This window comes from Acinonyx jubatus, chromosome A1 (assembly GCF_027475565.1).
Source record: "Acinonyx jubatus isolate Ajub_Pintada_27869175 chromosome A1, VMU_Ajub_asm_v1.0, whole genome shotgun sequence".
NCBI lineage: Eukaryota > Metazoa > Chordata > Mammalia > Carnivora > Felidae > Acinonyx > Acinonyx jubatus.
In genome coordinates this window covers 232,390,459-232,413,528 of record NC_069380.1, presented here as the reverse complement: position 1 = coordinate 232,413,528, position 23,070 = coordinate 232,390,459, and the positions used below count along the sequence as shown (strand labels likewise).

Below are 23,070 nucleotides of genomic sequence, written 5' to 3'. Positions count from 1 at the left end.
CAGCTCACGGGATCATATGATTCCGCAGTAAAAGACCAGAAAGAGACACAGACAGAGAGACATGGAACATATATAGGTTTGAAGCATTTTTTCAATCCATGGTTGATCAAGGAAGGCTACAGAAATTTCACGTCATGGCCCCCTTAATTCAGCCCAGTTCACAGCTGTTGAGCCCCAAGCGTTTCTTGTGGCCATGACAGCAGGATTTCTGACAGCATCATTTCCTTTTAACGGACATGCTTGACCCAAAGATGTGCGTGGAAAAGTGACAACTTCAGGAGCACTGTGATAAGAGCTCCTGCTGGTTGACCAAGAGAAATGAATGTCTCACCTGGAAACAACCGAGAGAACCGGTCCTGGAACATTCTCTTTTTAAAATTTCTTTGGGGGCACCTGAGTGGCTCAGTCAGTTAAGAGTCTGACTCTTTATCTTCGGCTCAGGTCATGATCTCAGGGTTCATGTGCTGAAGCCCCACGTTGGGATCTGCACTGACAGCTCAGAGCCTGCTTGGGATTCTCTCTGTCCCCTCTCTCTGTGCCTCCCCTGCTTACGCGCACGCTCTCTCTCTCTCTCAAAATAAACCGAAGAAACATTTTTAAAAAACCTTGTAAGATTTCCTTTGTGAAGAAAACATAACTTGTCAGAAACACGCACACGTACGTGCTCACGTATAGTGATTTCAAAAAACCCTCTCCTCTTAGAAACTTTTCAATTTGCTGGATTTTGGGGGGGGCGGGGCGGGGAAGGGGGTGGCAACCTGAACTCCGATAACTCCGCGGGCCTAGGAGTTGCCCCGTAATTATCAGGTCTGTGATCCGAGCCAGGGCATGGAGTTCTTGTTTACTGATCATCCACTGTGTTCAAGCTCTTACCTGTATTTTAATCACATGTAAGGAGTATCTAACCTTTACGCAGAGCTTGGCATGTGGAGTTTGAATGTTCACGTAGAGACCAGACCCAAGAGGCTCGGCATGCAGGGGGGCGGTGGTCGGTATAAGAGCACATTCGCCGAGGGTGGGGGGTGGGGGAGACACTTCAGTCCTCAGCAGTCGTCATTTTACGCGTATGAGTTATGGTGAAAATGCCAGGGGTAAACGAGTCGGCACGTATCACGGAGATCACCGGATTATGTAATGTTTGAGGTAGTCGGTTGGTCCCCATTCTCTATGATCTAAGGTTCAGTTTCCTTGCCCTTTTTTAATAAGTTGTAAATCATCTATTCGAGAAACTCTTTGGGCATAAACCTGTTGTTAAAAGCATACAAACATCTTCCAAGTCTGTGAAGGCCACATTGAACCCTGACTCCACTCTGCTGAGTCTTTTTTTTTTTTAAGTTTATTTATTTATTTTGAGGGACAGAGAGAGCGAGAGAGTGAGCCAGCAGGTGGAGGGCCAGAGAGGGAGGGAGGGAGAGAGCAGAGCCCAGGGAGGGGCTCGATCCCACAAAGCGTGGGATCGCGACCCCAGCCAAAGTCAAGAGTCGGACGCTCGAATCCCCACTCTGCTGAGTTTTTACGGAAGGTACCGACTTCTGCAAAATTAGAATCAGAGTCCACAAGTACTTGTGAGCACAGGCAGTTATGGGAGAAATAACGTAGGTTAGCCTCCCCTGTCTTTTGGGATATTGGTGGTTGAGAGAATGGCAGTTGTTCAAAATGATAGACAGGCTGAGTTAGAAGTAACAGCCCCTCAGTTCAGCAAAACGTACGGGCGTGATTCAGCATAGCTGTTGGCCACTCTTAAGGCTACACACTTAGTCTGATTGTTCGGGCTGTTTCCGTGGCCACGGCAGGGGAGGGGAGAGTCGTTGCCCAGCTTTCGTGGACTTGCTGTCTCTGAGCCATTCTGGAGAGTGAGTCCTCTGCTCCCTGGCTGGCAAAGGTGACGGGACCGCCATGTGAGGTTCCGAGAAGCCCTCTGTGATCATACTACGGAACCCACCTAGGCCTGGTTTCTTTACATGATTGGTGGCTTTTTGTGCATTTTGGGTGTTTTGTTGTTGTTCCTCTGGAAGTGATGGACCTGCCCGAGCTGTCTAGTCGCGAGCGCCTTGTGACCGTGTGATCGCGGGTCGATGCGGTTTGAAGACCCATAGGGCAATGTCCTCGATTGTCATGACTGATTCTGCCATGATGTTACCACTGCTTTCTTTCTTAAAAGAAAAAAAAATTGCCTCCTAGTAAGTTCCTGATAACAGCCCATAAAGAGGGCATCTACGGAAGACCGTCTGAACAGGCACAGCCACATTGTCTAACAATTCTACAGTTGGAGCTAATATTCTGGACATAGGGTCGCTCATGACTCTGTGGTCCCCTCACGGCTCTGACGTGTATCAGAGGACATCCAGTCACGGGATAACTGAGGCTAGAGTCCGTGCACGGTCGGATTTGGTATCTGTTGTAATGGATGTTTAAAGAAACGGCCTGGAATGTTCTGTCTTAAAGGGGTCACGTCAGACATACAACGTTGGCACAGGTGACTGTCCCAGGCCCTATGTTACATTAGGCCGTGTTTTCGGTCTGGAGGTTGTTGTACATGGTATTACTTTTGCTATTTATCAGTGTGTCACCAGAAGATAATGGTGTCCAATAGAACTTGCCTGAGAATAAGGAAACTTAGTTATACCAAATTCAACACAGGATCCGATGGTGTCCTAGCAGGTGGTTCATTTTACGGGCGACATCCCAGCACCGTGTTATCTCACAGGCGTCCTGAGGGCAGGCCTGCAAGTCAGAGATGACAGATACGCACGGGGTGCAGGGCCCCCGGCCCTCATGTCACAAATGGTATGCATGGATCTTACTGAACACGCACGTTGTCACAAAGCCCCTGTCCCCCAGTCCTGTGGCTCAGAGCCTGGGGAGGGGGCACGGGTTTCAGTGAGCTGCTCAGGGGGTTCTCAGGGACAGAAGGCTTTGAGGAGCAGACTGGATGTGCAGATAAGCCCTGCCGAGGGCCTTGTGAAACTGTTGCTCCTTCGGGGCCGGCCCCCACTGTGGCCCGGCCTCCTGCGCCCCCCCAGCCCGGCAGCCCAGCCCGGCCCTCACACAGGACAGGCTCATGGAGCTCGGTGGCCTGTTTTCTGAAAGCTCTACTGAGGTCCAGTTTACCCAACGGAACCGTAGCACGGTAAGCTCAGGGGCTGGTGAGTGTTGGGCGAGTGTACGGGGTGCACACGTCCACAGCCCCACAGCGACCCTCCTGACACCTGCAGCCCGTCCCGTGCCCACCCCAGCCTGCAGCCTGATCCTTTCCTACATCACAGCTCTGCTTTGTCTGCAAGCTTCTTAGAAACGGGGCTTTCTCTCTAGCTGCTTGAGCTCCGCATAAGGTGCTTGGGCCCACCATGTTCACCAGCCCCCTTGCCTGACATCATGAGCCTTACACCAAGAGACATTTGGGGTGTTCAAGCTCTGTTTCTTTACCCTCCCCCCAAATCCCTGCCTTACAAGTCTGGTCTGAGGGGTCTTGACAATGGCATCCAGTCCCTGGAGCCGAGGCGGGGACGTGGTTGGAGATCACTAAATTAGTAAAACCAATTTAAAATATTTTTTTAGTGTTTATTTATTTTTGAAGGAGAGAGAGAGAGTGTGAGTCGGCGGGGGGGAGGGGTGGCGAGCAGAGAGAGAGGGAGACACAGAATCCGAAGCAGGCTCCAGGCTCCGAGCCGTCAGCACGGAGCCCAACGCGGGGCTCGAACCCGCAAACCACGAGATCATGACCTGAGCCGAAGTCGGACGCTCAACCGACTGAGCCACCCAGGTGCCCCTTAATAAAACCAATTTTAATGTGATTAACGGAAATAGAGTGTGACCGTCCTGGAACCCGGGGCTGACAGCGCACGTCGGGAGGCACTATACCCGCAGCAGAAACCAGCGGCGAAGAGAAACACCTCGTCGCAGCATCCAGTAGGGCAAAGAGCGGGTGGGGGGGCCTGGTGGCAGCTTGCTGGGCTCACGGCAGGATTCACCCCAAGTCGGCAACCCTGAGGGAAGGGCACCTTGGGGTCACACCCTGGGAGGGACCGAGCATGCGCAGAAAAGGCTTGTAGGTCCAGGCGGCAGCACCCTGGGGACCCGTGACCTCAAATGAGAAGCATGTGTGCCCACCGCACCCCGTGCCTGTGGATTTCTCGGTCCGGAGGACCCAGGCAGTGGGTGCTCTGCCGTGACTTCCCCCCGCTGCCCTTGACCTCAGTCTTCCTCTCTCAGCAAGCTCAGAGGCTTGCAGGCCACCTCCTCTCTGCTGAGGCTTCCCACGTGCTGCCCCCCATTCCTTAGAAATTTGTCCTGTGGCTTTGACGTCGATAAAATCTCTCTCCCCCTCCCTCTGTCTTTTTGCCACCTTGAAGTGTATGTACAATCCCTACTGTCGTCCTGGGAGATAGCTGTAGATCATCCACCCTTCGTTTGCAAAGATAGGAACTCGGTTTCAGGACCCACACGTAGTCACCCCCACACTCCGAGGAGAGGCCGACTCAGGACTTGAACCGGATCTTCGGCCTCCGCAGCCACCACCAGTCATTGCCTTGTTGCTGCGGGTGCCACCAGGTTGGGGCTCATGTCCATCCCACCACGGAGAGCCATGTGATGGCAGGCAAGTCGCCACACCCCACCCTGTCGCCGCAGCCTTGAAGGTGAGCCAACCCCCGGCCAGGAGAGGGCTGGTGGAGTGGGTGAGGCCGCAGGGAACACCGTGCTCCTGGAACAGGAGCAGAGGCCGGCTCGGCGGCGGGGGTGTCCTGAGCGTCCGGCAAGGGGGCGGGAGCGCAGCCTGGGGGTGATGCTCCCCGGAGCCTGACCATGGAGAGGACCAATCCTGTCTGCAAGTAAAGGATGTCACCGCAAGGCTGTGAGTAGGTAGGGACTGGCTTCATGCTTCCCATCACCCCCCACTCCCCAAATAAAAGATAGAGAAGGAAACCCAGAGAGGAGCAAGAGTGGAACTGGCAGATGGCGAGTGTAGCTCTCAGGCGTGGCGGTGGAGGGGGGTCCGGGGACGGCTCCAGAAGCCTCCAGTGTGCCCCCTCTGGAGGGGAATTTGCAGGCAGGTCTGTCCAGTTGGAACAGGTCCTGCCGAGTGGTTGGTATTCCTGTTGCGATCGGCACCAGCAGCAGCAGCAGCCTTAGCTGGTGAATCTGTCACGTGACTAATTTGCAAAATCACACACATCAGCGACTGCCTTGTGGGGCCATCGGGCCATTGCAGTGGCTGTGGCTTCTGTGTGGCCCACAGCCTTCCCTCAGGGGACCTCAGGGGACCTCCTCGTCTCATTTCACCGGAAATGCCACCTTCCCAGCGAGGCCGCCCTGACTGCCGTATTTGAAACTGAAACCTCCCTTGTCATGCTCCGCGTGTCCTCCTCATTCCGAGTTTCTTCTTCTTCTTTTTTTTAATAGACATTTTTCAGAGCAGGCTTAGGCTCACAGCAAAATGGATGAGTTTGCATTGACATGCTATTATCACACAAAATCGACTCCCTTTGGGGTCACTCTTGACATAGGTTCTGTAGGTGTGACAAGTGTTGGTGATGTGAAATCCACCATTAGAGTGTCACCCGGAGTCATTTCACTGCACTAAAAGCCCTGCGCTCTGCCTTTTTATACCTCCCTTCAGACTAACCCGTGGCAACCTCTGATCTGTTCTTTTTTTTTATTTATCTTATTTATTTATTTTTCTGACCATTCATTGTCACGTTAGCTAACATACAGTGTATCCAGTGTGCGCTTGGCTTCAGGAGTAGATTCCCATGAGTCATTGCTTCCATACAACACCCAGTGCTCATCCCAACAAGCGCCCTCCTCGATGCCCATCCCCCATTTTCCCCCCTCCCCACCCCCATCCACCCTCAGTTTGTTTTCTGCATTTAAGAGTCTCCTATGGTTTGCCTCCTTCTCTGTTTGTAACTATTTTCCCCCCTTCCTCTCCCCCATGGTTTTCTGTTAACTTCCTCAAATTCCATATATGAGTGAAAGCATATGGTATCTGGCTTTCTCTGCCTGACTTATTTCACTCAGCATAATACCCTCCAGTTCCATCCACCTTGTTGCAAATGGCCAGATTTCATTCTTTTTCATCACCAAGTACTATTCCGTTGTATATATAAACCACATCTTCTGTATCCATTCATCAGTTGATGGACATTTGGGCTCTTTCCATAATTTGGCTATTGTTGAAAGTGCTGCTATAAACATTGGGGTGCATGTGCCCCTAAGAATCAGCACTCCTGTATCCTTGGGATAAATTCCTAGGAGAGCTATTGCTGGGTCGACTGTAGTTTTGCCTTTTCCAGAATGTCATGGAATTGGAATCCTATGGGATGCAGCCTTTTCAGATTGGCCCCTTTCATTTAGCGATATGCTTTTAAGGTCCCTCCATGCTTTTTCATGGCTTGAGAGCTCATTTCTTGTTAGTGCTCACTAGTATTTCATGTCTGGATGGACCCCAGCTTACTTACCCATCCTCCTACTGACGGACATCTTGGCTGCTTATTAATAAAGCTGTTATGAATATCTGTGGGCAGGTCTTTTGCGTGAACATAAAGTTTTCAACTCTTTGGGGTAAACACCGAAGAGAATGATTGCAGGTCTTTTAGCAAGGATGTATTTGGTTTTGCAAGAAACTGCTACACCGTCTCCCAAAGCGGCCGCCCCATGTCACATTCCCACCAGCGATAAGGAGTGCCTCCACGGATCCACACCCTCATCTGCGTGTGGCGGTGTCAGGGTTCCAGATGGTGGTCGGTCTAACAGGTGTGCGGTCTTATGTCACTGTTGTTTTCCTTTGCAATTTCCCTTATGCCGTACGAAGTGGAACATCTTTTCATATGCTTGTTTGCCATCCGCATGTTTTATTTAGTGAGGTCTTGGTTAAGGTCTTTGGCTTACTTTTTTAGCGTGTTGCTTGTTTTCTTACGGTACAGTCCTTTGTCTGATAGGACTTTAGCGTATATTTTCTCCCAGCCCGTGGCATGTCTTTTTGTTCTCCCTTTTCTTTTCATGTTTATTTATTATTGAGAGAGTGAGAAAGACAGAGCGTGAACGGGGGAGGGGCAGAGAGAGAGGGAGACACAGAATCCGAAGCAGGCTCCGGGCTCCGAGCTGCCAGCACAGAGCCCGACGTGGGGCTCGAACTCACAAACCGCGAGATCGTGACTTGAGCCGAGGTCGGACGCTCAACCGACTGAGCCAGGCAGGTCCCCATGTCTTTTTGTTCTCTTGACAAAGTGGAATTTTTAAATTTTAAAGAGCTCCGCTCATCTATTTCTTCCATGGATCCTGTCTTTGGTGTTGCATCTAAAAAAGTCACTGCATGCCCGGGGCCATCTCGATGTTCCCCTAGGTCATCTTCCAGCAGCTTTACAGTTTTGCCTTTTACAAGGTCTTCAATCCATTTTGAGTGAATTTTTGTGAGAGGTTTATAGTCTGTGTCTGGATTCGTTTCTTTGCCTGTGGATGTCCAGTTATCCAATTAGCGTTTGTTGAAAGAACTATCTTTTCTCCATCGTATTGCCTTTGCTTCTTTGTCAGAGATGAGTTAACCGTACTTAGGTGGGTCTGTCTCTGGGCTCTCTGTGCTGTTCCATTGATCTGTCTCTGCTTTCTCCAGTATCGTGCTGTCTCGATTACTGTAGCTTTACAGGAAGTTGTGAAGTTGGGTCAGTGTCAGGCTTACGACTTTGTTCTTCTCCCTAAATACTCCCTGAGTCATTTGCCATGCCATAGAAACTTTAGACTCGGTTTGTTGATATTAACAAAACAACATGCGAGAATTCTGATTGGAATTGGGTTGAATCGATAGATCAAGTTGGGAACAACTGACGCGTTTTCTTTTAACCTCTTACCATTTGTTTTTACGTCTATCGTTCTTCTCTTCCCTCACCCCCCCCCACCTCACACTGGAATATAAGTTCCAAGAAGGCAGCCGTATTTGTCTGTTTTGTTCATAGTTGCATCTGGATTTGCCTAGAAGAGCACCTGACTCACAATAGGCAGTTGCCAAATATTCACCGAATTCATCAAATGAGTGAATGAGTGAAGGAACACACCGCAGAGTCCTTGGATGAGAAGGACTGGGAACTTCTTCCACTGTGGAATTGAAGTCATGTCTAAATGTTATACAGCTCTGTAGGAATCTATTCTAATGTGCAACCCATGGTGTTTTGGTTACATTAAGTAGAAGCAGTATGTTCCATGCCTTGACTCAATAACTTTGCTTAAATATTTCTTTGTGTCTTGGGAATGTACAGAAACAGGATCTGAGGATTTAAGTTTGAGCTGTTCTTGTTCAAATATTATTGTTGTCAGCCAAAAGTAATCTTACTGAGCAATCAATCTAAGATAATACGTTTTGAACATTTGGGCCGGGCCATTTTTATAAAGATGCTGGTGGATGTGATTTGTAAGATTGTTTCTAACTGTATGATATATACGATGGTAGAGAAATGCTGTAGCAACCTCTCATATATCTAGCAAATCAGTCTTAAAAAGTAAGCTCCCAAAGATTTGCTTTTCACCATTTGCCTTAGAGTAGTACTTTCCAGTGAAACTTTATACCATGATAGAAATACCTGTGCTGTCCAGTATGGTAGCCATTAGGCACACGTGGCTACTGAGTCATTGCGACATTAAATTTATAACCACGACTTCACTTTATTTACATTTAAATTGGAATCAGGCTCTGGGCTGATGGCTCAGAGCCTGGAGCCTGCTTCCAATTCTGTGTCTCCCTCTCTCTCTGCCCCTCCCTGTTCATGTTCTGTCTCTGTCTCAAAAATAAATAAACGTTAAAAAAAAGAAAAATTTAAATTTAAATTGGAATATCCACATATGGCTCTTGAGCCATTGGAGAACTGGAATTTTAATTTTATTCTACATTAATTAAAATTTAGGGGCCACCATTGTGGACAGTGCATGTATAGACTTCCCCTCTAACAGAGACGTATACCCTTACAATAGATTGGTCTGAAAGGTCTCATAAAATTGAAAAGCACACACAAAAGCAGTAACAACAAATTCACTAACCTGGGAAGACATGCTACAATAACATTTCATCTCCAAAAGAAGTTTGATCCCCCATTATAAATACGTGCCATAGTCCATTTTATTATCTATATTCCTTACCTTTTGCATCTTCGTTGCATTTTCCTGAGGTGTGCTCATTTGGTTCTAAAAACCAGATCTTTGATTTACTAGACTTCTTTGGTTTGATCGTCACAATGTCTGTCTATTTACTAATTCATATACTCTGAATTTACTTACTTATTTTTAATTAGCCTTTCTGGTTTCCACATGGCCATTAATTGTGTTTTAAAACACTTGTTGAGTGAATGCTTGGGTTGCTCAATCTTTATTTAGAAGAAGGAAAGCATTCAGGATGTGGAATTTCTCTAAGTGCCGCATGAGTGCATCTCACCATTTTTTACAGAACCAGGGTTTGGATTCTTTGATAATCTCTGTTGATTTCCAGTTTTCAATTTCATTGATTTCTGCTCTAATTCTTACTATTTATTTTCTTCTTCTTACTTTGGGTTTTATTTGGTTTTATTTTTCTTGTTTCCTAAGGTGAAAATTTAGGTCATTGATTTTAGATCTTTCGTCTTTTCTAATACATGCTTTCAAGACTAGAGATTTCCGTCTCAGCACTGCTTACCTTGCATCTTATAAATTTGGATACATTGTGTTTTCATTTTAATTTAGTTCAGAAAGTTGTCTTGAATTTCCTCTTTGATCTGTGTGTTATTTACAAGTGTGTTGTTTCATCGTCACATAGTTTGAGATTTTCCACTTATCTTCTTGTTATTGATTTCTATGTTAATTCTCTTGTGGTCTGAGAGTGGACATTGTATGATTTTTAATCTTCTCAATATTTTAAAATATGCGTTATGGCTCAGAACGTGGTCGGTCTTGGCGAGTATTCCGTGTGCGCTTGGAAACAGTGTATTTTCTGCTGTTGTTGGATGAAGTCGTCTAAGGAGGTCTTACATCCAGTTGATGGATGGTGTTGCAGAGTTCACTATGTCCTTACTGATTTTCTGCCCGCTGGGTCTCTCCATTTCTGGGAGAGGGTGCTGAAATCTCCAACCATGAGAGTGCATTCATCTGTTTGTCTCTACAGTTCTATCAGTTTTGTCCTATGTAGTTTGGTGCTCTGTTATCAGGTGCATACATGTTAGGAATTGTTAGGTCTTCTCAGAGAGCTGACCCCTTTATCATTATGTATGGTCCTATCCCTGATAAATTCACTTTGAAGTCTGTTCTGTCGGAAAGTAACATAGCTATTCCTGCTTCCTTTTGATTACTATTAGCATGGTATATTTTTCCATCTATTTAGTTTTAATCTATATGTGTGTTAGATGTAAAGTGGATTTCTTGTAGACAATGTACAGTTGACTCTTGTGTTTCGATGCATCCTGACAATCTCTGCCTTTTAATTAGTTTGTTTAGAGCATTGACACTCAAAGTGATTACTGATGTAGTTGGATTAATACCTACTCTATTTGTTACAGTTTTCTACTTGTTGCCCATGTTCTTTGTTCCTATTTTTGTCTTCCACTCTTTTTCTGCCTCTTGTGGTTTTAAATGAGCATGCTATAGGATTCTGTTTTCTATCCTTTTTAGCATCGAACTTGTATTTCTAGGTTTTTTTTTTGCATGTTTTAGTTGTGGTTCTAGAGTTTGTAATATACATTTACAACGAATCCAAGTTCACTCTCAACTACCACCATCACTGGTGTTACTTTCCAGGGGCCATACTACGTACGCCCGCCGCCCCCCCCCCCCCCCGAAGAATAGACCTAATGGTGGTGGTAGAGAGGAAGCCCTGATGTGCTGGTGAGGACATAGATATTGGAGTCATTTAGCCTGGATTTTAATTTTAGCTCGTCCATTTACTAGGTCTACAATGTTGAACAACTTTTTTTTTTTAATTTTAGTGTCCCTTTCCTTTAAATGGGAATATTAATTCTCATTTTATATGTCAGCTACTGGAATAGGAATAATAAATAGAGCAAAACAGGGGCATCTGGATGGTTCAGTCACTTGAGCACCTGACTCTTGCTTTTGGCTCAGATCATGATCCCAGGGTCATAGGATTGAGCCCCACGTCAGGCTCCATGCTGAGCGTGGATCGTTCTTGGAATTCTCTCTCTGTCCCTCTGCTGCTCCCTCGCCCTTGCACTGTAAATACATACATACATACATACATACATACATACAGCACATTACTTACCACATAGGTGGAACCCAAGACAAAGTAATTATTATTTCATAGGTGTTTATGTGCATAATAGTATACCTAGTAAATGCTCTGCTAATTAATAAGCCACCTGTGAGCTAATAAAGTATATTGGGTTTTGAAGTGACCCAATACATGCCTCTCTGCTTCCTTACCTCTTCCTGTCACTTTTCCCTTTTCCCTATGTTCTGTATTCCGAATGCGTTGTAAGATACGAACAACAAGAATAACTCAAAAGAATAGACCTATGTATCCTTTTTAAAACCACTGATAACATCAGTTCTGGAGACAGGGGAAGATCTGTGCAGGTGAGTGGTTGTCCTAAAAGTGGACCCCAACTTGGACCCAGGCACTGCGTTGCAAGAGATGCTGGACCCCTGAGAGTCACCCACCAGGGGCGGCCACCCACCTGGCAGCTAAGCGCATGCTGTGACCAAGACCCACGAGGACAGGAGCTTCCAGGGGTGTTCGGCGTCCTGAGTGGGAGGGCTGTACCGTGCACGCCCGCTTCTGAGCCTAGACTCACAGACAAGTTATTCCCTCCCCGGAGGGGAGCAGGTGAGGGGCAGGATTCTGTGCTCCCGGGTCCCGCCCCACTGAAGAAACCATGAGTGGGCGAGAAGCTTTTACCACCAACACTCCTGGTTCAGTCGTCAAGCAGGCATCTCCTGGGAGAACAAATATCATTTCCATCTGGGCTCTAACCATACGTTATGTCACTACTAAGATTCTGTTATGTAGCAGGGCAGGAAATAGTGGTAACTTAATGTTTGAGTGAGTTAAAATCAGTATAAAAGACAAAAAATATGAGCATTCTTCAGATTTTAAGGACAAGGGCATTCACAGTGTTGACCCCTTAAAGCTTCAATGAGGAAGTTTCAAAACAAAGACAGCTTCTGATGCTAGTAGTGGACAGGAAACAAGACTCGGGAAGGGCCTTAAATATATTCATTGTCCTTGATCATTTGGAACAGCCAGGATAATCACAGTGCATTCTTAAATCGCCCTCTGCAATCACGGCCCTGCTTCCTCCTGCTGTAAAGTTCACCCAAAGCCTGATTGGCTAATGGCACAAGCTTGCGGTGGAGCGTGCCCTTTCCGTGTTGGTGTGTGGGGAGTGTAGATGGTTGGCACGTTACCCAAGCTGCACTTGTTCTGCTCCGCTGGTTTTCACACTGCCCCAATTTGTCCGGGTCCCCAAATCCAAAGCGAATTCGACCAAGGATAAATTTGTTTGCATCATGCAAATGGGGGAAGGCATGGAAAACGTCTCCTGCTTGGAAGACCACCCTTCTGTGCCTAATTCAGTCGCTCTCCAGTCAGCCTCCATCAGTCTCCAACCTTCAGTGCGCTTCTGGTCAACATCCAGTAAGCCTCCACTTAGCCTCCACCAGCCTTTAGACTGCCTTCACTTAGCCACCATCAGTCTCATGTCAACCTTCAGTCAGCATCTGTCAGCCTCCTGTCAACCTCCAGTCAGCCTCCACTCAGCGTCCACTCAGCCTCCAGTCAGCCTCCACAGCCTCCACTGGGCCTCCAGTCAACCTCTAGTCAGCCTTCATTTACCCTCCACTCAGCTTCTAGTCAACCTCCAGTCAGCCTCCACTCGGCCTCCAGTCAACCTCTAGTCAGCCTTCATTTACCCTCCACTCAGCTTCTAGTCAACCTCCAGTCAGCCTCCACTCGGCCTCCAGTCAACCTCTAGTCAGCCTTCATTTACCCTCCACTCAGCTTCTAGTCAACCTCCAGTCAGCCTCCACTCGGCCTCCAGTCAACCTCTAGTCAGCCTTCATTTACCCTCCACTCAGCTTCTAGTCAACCTCCAGTCAACCTCCACTCGGCCTCCAGTCAACCTCTACTCAGCCTTCATTTACCCTCCACTCAGCTTCTAGTCAACCTCCAGTCAGCCTCCACTCGGCCTCCAGTCAACCTCTAGTCAGCCTTCATTTACCCTCCACTCAGCTTCTAGTCAACCTCCAGTCAGCCTCCACTCGGCCTCCAGTCAACCTCTACTCAGCCTTCATTTACCCTCCACTCAGCTTCTAGTCAACCTCCAGTCAGCCTCCACTCGGCCTCCAGTCAACCTCTACTCAGCCTTCATTTACCCTCCACTCAGCTTCTAGTCAACCTCCAGTTCAGCCTCCACTCGGCCTCCAGTCAACCTCTACTCAGCCTTCATTTACCCTCCACTCAGCTTCTAGTCAACCTCCAGTCAGCCTCCACTCGGCCTCCAGTCAACCTCTACTCAGCCTTCATTTACCCTCCACTCAGCTTCTAGTCAACCTCCAGTCAGCCTCCACTTGGCCTCCAGTCAACCTCTACTCAGCCTTCATCAGCCTCCAGTCACTGTCCAGTCAGTGCCCAGTCCACCCCAGTCAGCCTGCAGCTGACGACTTCCACAGCCTCTCCCTTCTTCCCATGCACTGACAGTGAGTGCTCAGGGGACACGGATGTGATCTGATGGCACTGTGGTAGGAACTGGGGTTTAGGCTCAGGCCTCTTGGTGGATTATGATGACTGAATCACAGCAAAACTGACAAGATGTGGGCATCTAGCTTTAACCTTAGCGAACTGCCAGGGGTCAAAATGTTAGGCTTTTGAAACGACAGGTGAGCAATACGAAGGCCACCAGGGACCAGTTATACAACCAAGCAAACAGCATGTTGAAGCCTGGACTTACATGGGTTTAGGATGATGGGTGATTCCTATGACCAGCGCGTCAACCCCATTGTCCTTGCAGGCAGGTGGGTTGAGGAGGCCCAGGGCCCGAGCCAGGTGTAGCGGCGATGGGGTAAAAAGAAGCAGATGGAAGATCTCCTGGAGAAAGAGCCTCTTGGTTTGTTTGGCCTTTTAGAAGATTCTGGGAGAATTTTGATTTTCACAGCATCACAAATAATCAGGCAGCGAGACTTCCTGTGGGCTCGGGCATATGGCCAGGGGCGGACTGGGTTGGGGCAGGTTCTGGTTAGATCCTGAGTTTCCTAAGGGAATACAAAGCAGAATGCAACTTCTATGAAAGTTCTAGAAAAGTTGCAATTGTTGTGTGTTTCTGAAACATCACCGAGAAGACTAGAATGAGCAGAATATTCCTCGAGCAAATGACGCTTTTGGAAAAAAAAAAAAAAACACAGAGGAGGGTAAAATTAAATCAGTTGGGAAATGAAATGCCTGTTTCTCCTCATGAGCCAAATCACACTTCGGTGGGGATCCGTTACGCGGCAGGGGAAATAGCCTCAGTGCTCGGACATTTATACCTCTCTTCCTAATTTCCGTTTGATTTGTTTTTAATTTTTTAAGTTTCTTTATTTTATGTTGAGAGAGACAGAGACGGTGCAGGCGGGGGAGGGGCAGAGAGAGACGGAGACGGAGAATCCCAAGCAGGCTCCCTGCTGCCAGTCCAGAGCCAGGTGCGGGGCTCGAACTCACGAACCGTGAGATCGTGACCTGAGCTGACACCAAGAGTTGGACGCTTAACCGACTGAGCCACCCGGGTGCCCTTCCATTTGATTTTTTGATTCATGCAACTTTTCCGGGCAGCTTCTATTTCAAGTTTGATTTTCATCGAACTGAATTATTTACCGAAGTATGTCGACACACAATGTTATGTTAGTGTCAGCTGTACCGCGTAGTGATTTGACCTTACACCATGTTCATAAGTGACACCTGTCACCAGACACCGCTATTACATGACCATTGACCGTGTTCCCTATGCTGTGCCTTCCATCCCTGTGACTTATTCCTTCCATAACTGGAAGCCTCTGCCTCCTTCTCCCCTTCGTCCACTCTGCCCATCCCCCAGTCCCTGCCCCTCGGGCAGCCATCCGCGTGATGTGTGTATTTCTGGGTCTGTTTCTGCCTTTTCAATTGCTCGTTTTGTTTTTTAGATTCCACGTGAGTGAAGTCGTATGGTGTTTGTTTTTCTACGTCTTACTCCTTTCATTCAGCATAATTTACTTCTGAATCCGTCCATGTTGCAAATGGCGAGATTTCATTCTTTTTTATAGCCAAGTAATATTCCATTTTGTGGACAGCTTTTATAACTATGTGCATTGATATACAAGTTTTTTATTCTTATTTAAAGCAAGTATATAGTAATATCACTACAGTTCTGCACTTCAGTTTTCTCACTAAGTAAATTTGGGTATAATTCTCTATTGGTAACTATCTAGTTCTTTCAAATGTTGACATTGTTCTCCAATACATACACGCTCATTTATATAACCTGTCATCGGGGGGCATTTCAAGTATCTCTCATTTCGGGGGCTGTCGTATTTATTTTTACTATGATCTACATCCTTTTACGCATCTTGCGATACGTGTGTTAGAATTTTCATAGGGTAACTTTGCGATACGTGTGTTAGAATTTTCATAGGTAGCTGCAGATTTATTAGGTTGAAAGTACATGCATGTACATTTTTGAGACAATGTCAATTCTTTCCAAAAGTACTTTACCAATTTACTAATCTTCCTCACATCTTGACTATGACAGGGTATACGCTGACTTTCCACCTGCAGGTAGGACAGATAAGAAAGTGCACCTCGTTGTGATTTTCGTCTTCTTGCTAAAATTGGAAGGAAGTAGGATCAACCCCCCTTTTTTTTAATAACTCTCTCCCTACCTGTGAATCTCCTTTTCTTCTTTTTTGTCTTATTTTGTTTCTTTTCCATTCCTTTTTTTAAGTTGTATTACTTCTTCATTGTTGGTGTTTATGGATTGTTTTTAAGGATCATAGTTTTTGTCATAGGCATTCAAGAATTCCCACTGAGTGGGGCGCCTGGGTGGCTCAGCTGGTTGAGCATCCGGCTCTTGATTTCGGCTCAGGTCATGATCTCACGGTCTTGGAATCGGGCCCATGTCAGGCTCCCTGCTGAGCATGCGGCCTGTTTAGGATCCTCTCTCTCTCTCTCTCTCTTTCTCTTTCTCTTTCTCTCTCCCTCTGCCCCTCTCCCCTGCTCGCATGCGCTCTCTCTCTCTCTCAAAATAAATGGAGAAACATAAAAAAAAATTTCCGATAACTTGTCATTCGACTTGATGGTATTTTTCACCACACCCAAACATTGAATTTACCCAAATTTATTGATCCATTTCTCTGCGGCTTCCTGATTTTGTTTCCTGGTTACAAGTGTCTATACCAGAATTACAAATATATATATTTTATTTCATCTTTTTTACTTTTTATCATTCTTTGCTGTACCTGACCTATATTTTGGTGAATAAGGGAGAAAGAAGAAATCTAGATTTATTTTTTCCAAAGAGCTGACCAGTTTTCTCAAGATTGTTTATTGAATGATTCCCTTTCTTCCTACTCTCTGAAAAACTTCCTCTAATGTCAGCTATGTTTTCATGTAATTATGGATGTGTATTCTGTTTAATTTATTTGTCTGCAGAGATCCAACAAGTTTCAGTTGTGGATACAACGGACTCACACAGGGGCGCCCGGGTGGCTCAGTCGGTTAAGCATCTGACTTCGGCTCAGGTCAGGATCTCCCGGTCCGTGAGTTCGAGCCTGGCGTCGGGCTCTGTGCTGACAGCCTGGAGCCTGCTTCGGATTCTGTCTCTTGTCGCTCTCTGCCCCTCCTCCACTTGCACTCTGTCTCTATCAAAAACAAATTATTAAAAAAGTTAAAAAAGCGACCTTCACACCATATCTGACTTTGGAACTTCAGCGTTTCCTTCACAGACAGTGCTGGGTGAGAAATAGCATTTTCTGAGTACCAACAGAGCACATGCTCTTTCTGTCTGTGCAAGTGCAGTGTGAGCGTTAGATGAACTTCCCAGCGTAAAAGGATTTACGGAGCTGGCCAGGAGAGAGACGGGCCCCGGGAGAGCTCCTGGCACAGCGTGGAGGCCCACTGGCCTCTTTCTGGAAGCTTGGTTCATAATCCACCCAGCTGACGTCCCGGTGGTTACTGTGGGCAGGTGTACCATAGACATCGGATGAGTTTCCAAATGAATATCCTTGGGTCAATAAAGAACAGCTTTCGCAAGAAAACATTCATCTTCCATGGCTTATCTAACCTCTTCGGTAAGCTTGCAAACTAATGCTGAAGCAAGACAAAGGGGTTGGTTTTTCTGTGCGTTTCAGCGTCTGTGGATGATCAGGGACATCAAAACATCGGCCTTATCAGCCCTCATATTCTCTGTATTTAACGAAACTGGGGCTGACTACTTTGCTAATGAAAGTTAAGAAGACCCTCCAGCTGCAGGAGGTCACCGCTGCCCAAGGATCTGGTGCTCTCAGCCTCGGGCACCCAAGCGGCATCTTGAACTGGGCGAGCGGGGGGAGCAGGAGTGGTTTTTGAGCCCGAACAGCTGTCAGAGAACACAGGGTTTAGATGCGGAAGCCAGAAGAATAAAAAGTAAGACAGCAGGCCAGAGCACAGATGTGTTTGGGGCCATGGTGGAGTTGGGGTGCAGGGGCATTTGGGTATCGGGGGGGGTGTCTCGTGCTGTACGGTGAAAATCCCCCCAGAGAACCCCCTGAGTCATCAGAGAAGAATCAGCATCAGAGGTGAAGCGTATTTTACATTCTTTGCTTCATTAACTCAGCACATCTTTTTTTTGCGTCTTTTCTGTGCGTCATGTGTTTAAAAGAGATTAATTGGTGAGCTACGAAGTCCTGGCAGGCAGCTAGCCCGATCCCCACTTCCTAGACGACAGCGCAGCACAGAGAGGCTGAGTAAACCATCGGAAGTCACACAGGTCGCATTATTGCCGTGGATGGTGAATGCCAGGGTGTGGGACTCAGCTGGGGCTCCAGGGACACCTACTGCGCATTCTCCAGGAGCTGATGGTCTCTGAGGGGTGATTAAAAAGACAAGGAGCCGTTCACATATCAGAGAAGGTTTCTTTAAGATGAAAACTGCATTCTTTTTTTTTTTTTTAAGTTTAATACATGAACTGGTTACCTTCTAAAGTGTGGAAGAACCGTTGGGTCGTGTTGAGCACATGCCGATTCCTCCTGCTGGTCCGGGTTTAACTTAAATGCAAACGCGATGTAAGCCCGCAGGCCTTGGCTGTTCTGCTGTTCCACGTTTGTCTATTCCTTGATGGAACTGTGAACTTCAGCAGGTGGAGGTCTAGAGGACACAGAGATTCCCAGGTCATCCCCAGAGAGCCCTGCGGCAGAGCTGCCTCCCCCTTGTGATGCAGGACAAAAATTCCAGGCATTTTACCTTTCCACTGCCAGGTGGTACCTGGACCCGGGGGTCTACCCCCTACGGTGCTGATGGCTTCCTTGATAATTCACTCAGTGTACCCTCTCCCCCACCAGCAGGGACTCTAGGGCCAACGCTTAATCTCTGAATGTCCAATCAGCTGGTCTCCCCTTTCCTTTTTCTCTCCCACCCCCAACCCTCCTGTTCCCTAGAGTCCCATCTGTCCCTTTACCCAAGATCTAAGAAGTGCTCCTGCCCCCCACCCCCGCCTGTCATCCCACAGTCTGCAGACTTCCAGGCTCACACAGCAACCCCCCTAAAGGAGATTCAGCCTCGGGCTCCTAAGTCAGAGGCACACTGAGAACAGGGACGCATGCATCAACCTCTTTGAGTACCTAATCAGCGTCCAGCTCGGTGTAGGAAATTATCAAAGTGACTTTGGGAAAAATCAGCCCGATTGTAAGGCTGGTGGTTTAGCATCAGAGAGTTCTAAGTGACAGCTGGACAGTTCTGCAGAGACAATTCATCGTCTTCTCAAATCAGGGCGATATTGAATAACATTTATAAGGGGTGCAAAAAATTGTCTCTAACCCCATAATCCAGCAGTGCCACTGACATTACTTATGTAAGAAAACACACGGATTCTAAAAACTTGAGTGGTGCAGAAAGGTACGAAGATGCAAGCAGGGTCCCTCCTGCAGTCTTCTCCCCAAAGACATCCGCCCACGGCCACCCGCGATGGCTCTCACTTCTTCCAGGGAGGTTCTCTACGTGCAGACCATGCTTTTTAAAATGGACATGCTTGGGATCGCAGCATCTATTATACACTGTATAAATTTAACCCTTTTTGGAAACCCTCGAAGTATAAACCGTCGAAGCGCAGGTTCTGAACTGACTCTGATTTTGCTCAAATCCCAACTCTATTTCCTAGCCGGGTTGCCTTGGAAACAGAAGTGAACCACTGTAGTTCTCTGTCCTCACCCTTGAGAAGAGAGTAATACGATACCCCTAACACAGAATTGCAGTCAGTGATGTAAATAAGGCATCATAAGGGTGCCTGAGTGGCTCAGTCCTTTAAGTGTTCGACTCTTGATTTCGGCTCAGGTCGTGATCTCACGGTTCATGGGATCGAGCCCCACATTGGGCTCTGTGCTGATAGCGTGGAGCCTGCTTCGGATTCTCTCCCTCCTTCTCCCTCTGTCCCTCCCCGGCTTTTGTGCACTCACTCACTCTCTCTCAAAATAAATAAGTAAACTTAAAAAAATTTCAATAAGGTATTATATAGAAGATGTTATCCACGGTCTCAGGAACTTGAGAAAAAAAATGTTTAATTATGTATAATAATTATGATTATCATCAGCACATAATTATCTGATCTTTTTTTAATCTTCTGTTCTCTTCAAATATACAAATATACTTTAAAAACATTACCCTGAGGGGCGCCTAGGTGGTTTGGTCGGTTAAGCGTCCGACTTCGGCTCAGGTCATGATCTGACGGGTCCGTGAGTTAGAGCCCCGAGTCGGGCTCTGTGCTGACAGCTCAGAGCCTGGAGCCTGTTTCCGATTCTGTGTCTCCCTCTCTCTCTGCTCCTCCCCTGTTCATGCTCTGTCTCCCTCTGTCTCAAAAATAAATAAATGTTAAAAAAATTTAAAAAAAATTTTTAAAAATTAAAAAAAAATAAAAGATAAAAACATTACCCTGAATTAATTGGTAAGCTTTTAAATGATTTATTTTTATTATTTTCTGCACTTATACAATCATATATATTGGTCTGTGTTGGGGCGGTGCCTATACGAAGCATTGGGAAGAATTCCAAAAGGCTAACTCCTTAGACCTGATGGCACATTTTCAGTACTGGTGGATGTGGCGGGAAACCATGGCAGCCGCCTCCCGGCTCCGCCCCAGTGACCACTTTTCCAGAACCACACTTTGCCATGGATTCTCCAGCACTTGTTACTATCAGGTTTTAAAAATATCTGTCACTCTAGGGGTGCCTGGGTTGCTCAGTTGGTTAAGCATCCGACTTCGGCTCAGGTCTGATCTCACTGTGAGTTCAAGCCCCGCATCGGGCTCTGTGCTGACAGCTCGGACCCTGGAGCTTGCTTCGGATTCTGTGCCTCCCTCTCTCTCTCTCTCTCTGCCCCTCCCCTGCTTATGTTCTGTCTCTCCCTCCTTCAAAAATAAATAAAAACATTAAAACAATTTTTTAAAATATTTGTCACTCTAAAAAGTAAAAAGCAGTCCCTCAATTTTGCCTCCTTTAGAATACTTTTAGTGTTTTTGAATACTACTTTTGCTCTACGGATGTCTCTTAGTGTTTTTTGAGTTAGATTTTTCCTATTTCCATAATACCTTGCTTAGAAAGGCCTTCCTGCTACCCTAAGTAAATTGTTTTGTGCTTTCCTCTGGATTAATTAAAAAAAAAATTCTTTATGTTTATCTGAGAGACAGAAAGAAGGCATGAGTGGGGGAGTGGGAGAGAGAGAGGGAGACCCAGAATCCGAAGCAGGATCCAGGCTCCGAGCCGTCAGCACAGAGCCCGATGCGGGGTTCAAACCCATGAACTGTGAGATCATGACCTGAGCTGATGTCCGATGCTTAACCGGCTGAGCCCCCCAGGCGCCCCTCTTCTGGATTAATTTTAAGTTGCACGCTTCTACACCCAGTGTTACACCACGGTCAAGTTTGAAAGGAGTTCTGCAAATGACTGTTAGGCTTGCAATTTGATCTTCTTGTGTGGGACCCTCCCCCTCCAGCACCCACACTCACATCTGAGTCTGTGTTGTGCACGTGAGCTCTCTCCTCCGTGATCTGGGTTAAAGGAACCCCCGTTCGTGCGCTGGGAGCCCCCTGTGTTCCTGGAGTCACGTCGTGGAGCTTGTACGAGGATGCAGATGGGAAGAGTTCAGGGTCTTTCCCGTCCTCGTCCTCAGCCACGGGGGAGGAACAGGTGCTCGGGAAGGAATGAGACAGAAGTGATGCTGGCATCCTGGACGTTGTCTGGTCAGGAGGTGTAACCGCCCTTTCTTTCTTCCTCTCTGTTTCCAGTCGGGCATGATAAGAACACAAGAAGCCGATTACTTCCTGAAGCCGCTTCCTTCCCAGCTGGTGGGGACACCCGGGGACGCCGCCGGGGCTGGGCCCCCCTCCCACATACTGTACAAGAGATCCGCAGACGAGCGGGCTCCGGGGGCTCCCCAGGCGGTCGTGACCCAGAGGGATCGGGAGCTGGGGATCCCGCACCTTCACGGCGGCTCGACCCTCCAGCACCCGCAAAAGCAGCATTTCTGTGGCAGACGCAAGAAATGTATGTAAGGGCGATTCTTTGCGTGCGTTTAACCTTTCGGGCATTTACGTGCACCCACAAAATGTTCAAATGTTCTTGCAAGTCGTCCGGCCGTGAGGTGGAATCAGTGGGTGGTCCTCGCCGGACTTACCTGTTGGTTCCATCGTCTGTGTGTTCCGTTTGCAAACGCCCCTCGTGGGGGACGGACAGATAGCGGTGGGTGTTTTTGTTCCCCAGACCTGTTCCCTGGGCAGGTGAGATGACGTACCGCCCAGAAATGCAGAATCCACTGGAAGTCTTCAAAGGGACCCCGGCATGTCTGCTCAGTAATTCTGTGGTTTGGAGGTCTAGATTTATGAGAGCCCACATAGTTTTCTGCGAGGTAATTTATCTCCGTACATGTTTATATATTTTACGCCACCGCATCAAAGGGACAGGCTCAACGTGCCGTAATTTAGCTGTCGTTTATCACCAGCGCTTTGTGGAATCCTTTGTTGTGTGGTGAATGCCTCAGAGGTGATGTGACATTTGCACTTCACGTGGGAGCCTCTCGCAGTTCAGTGTTCTCTGGAATTGTCCTGGCTTCCCTCACCTTCCCCTCCAGCACCACTTTGTTAAACTTGCCCCCAGTGGGGCTCTGCGAAGCCCGTCTTCCCCTGCCGGTTTCTATGGCTGCTGTGCCCGGCACCCTAAAACAGAGAAGGTCGCGCTGCAGGTGGAATAGAGTAGATGGCCCCAAATCACTTGGTTCTTACAGTGGCACAGAAAGTACCATTAAACTGGCAGCACCTGTGTATCATCTGGACCCCTATTATCCCGTGAAGAAAAGCCTGATGCTATGTTCAAGTGAGAAACTCAAGTCCAAATCGCCTAAGTCGGTGGGCTCGGTCCGCAGGAAGAATGGGTCTGGGGACGGCGAGAGGTGAACAGAGTCTGAGAAAGTCGGGGAGACCGAGGTTGAGTGGTGTCAGAACAGGGCGCACTTGTCAGCATCAGCTGCTCTGGCTGCGTAGACAGGGAGAAGCAGGGGGGGAAGGTGGCAGGGGATGGGACCGGGCAGGGTCGGGACCAAGAGGCGGGCCTCAGGCACGGACAAGGTCAGAGCCAGAATTCGTGCCGGCAGGGCTCGGTCCGGGACGGATCCCGTGTCAGGGACAAAAAGCCAAGCGCCTGGATCCTGGCAGGGCTGTCCTTCCCTCTTCGACAGGCCACACTAGGGTTCAGAACCGATGTTGTAGCGGGCCGTGAGAAAATCCAGCAGTGTGGACCCTGCTGAAATGAAGGGGGGGTCATCAGAGCCGTGCAGGCCAGTGACGCCTAGGGCACAGCTCGGCACACAGTGAAGTCATCCTGTTTGCCGTGGCTGTGCCTGTGTGTGTGTGTGTGTGT

At 47.7% G+C, this 23,070-nt stretch overlaps 1 protein-coding gene across 2 annotated transcripts in view; it reads left to right on the top strand.

Annotated features, from left to right (window-relative positions):
* Nucleotides 1-23,070, top strand: part of ADAMTS16 (ADAM metallopeptidase with thrombospondin type 1 motif 16) — a 160,088-nt gene that overhangs the window by 24,931 nt on the left and 112,087 nt on the right. For both annotated transcript variants that reach the window (XM_027073837.2, XM_027073843.2), the window contains exon 4: nt 21,444-21,702. In XM_027073837.2, coding sequence (XP_026929638.2) covers nt 21,444-21,702 — 259 coding nt within the window. The remainder of the gene's footprint in view (nt 1-21,443; nt 21,703-23,070) is intronic.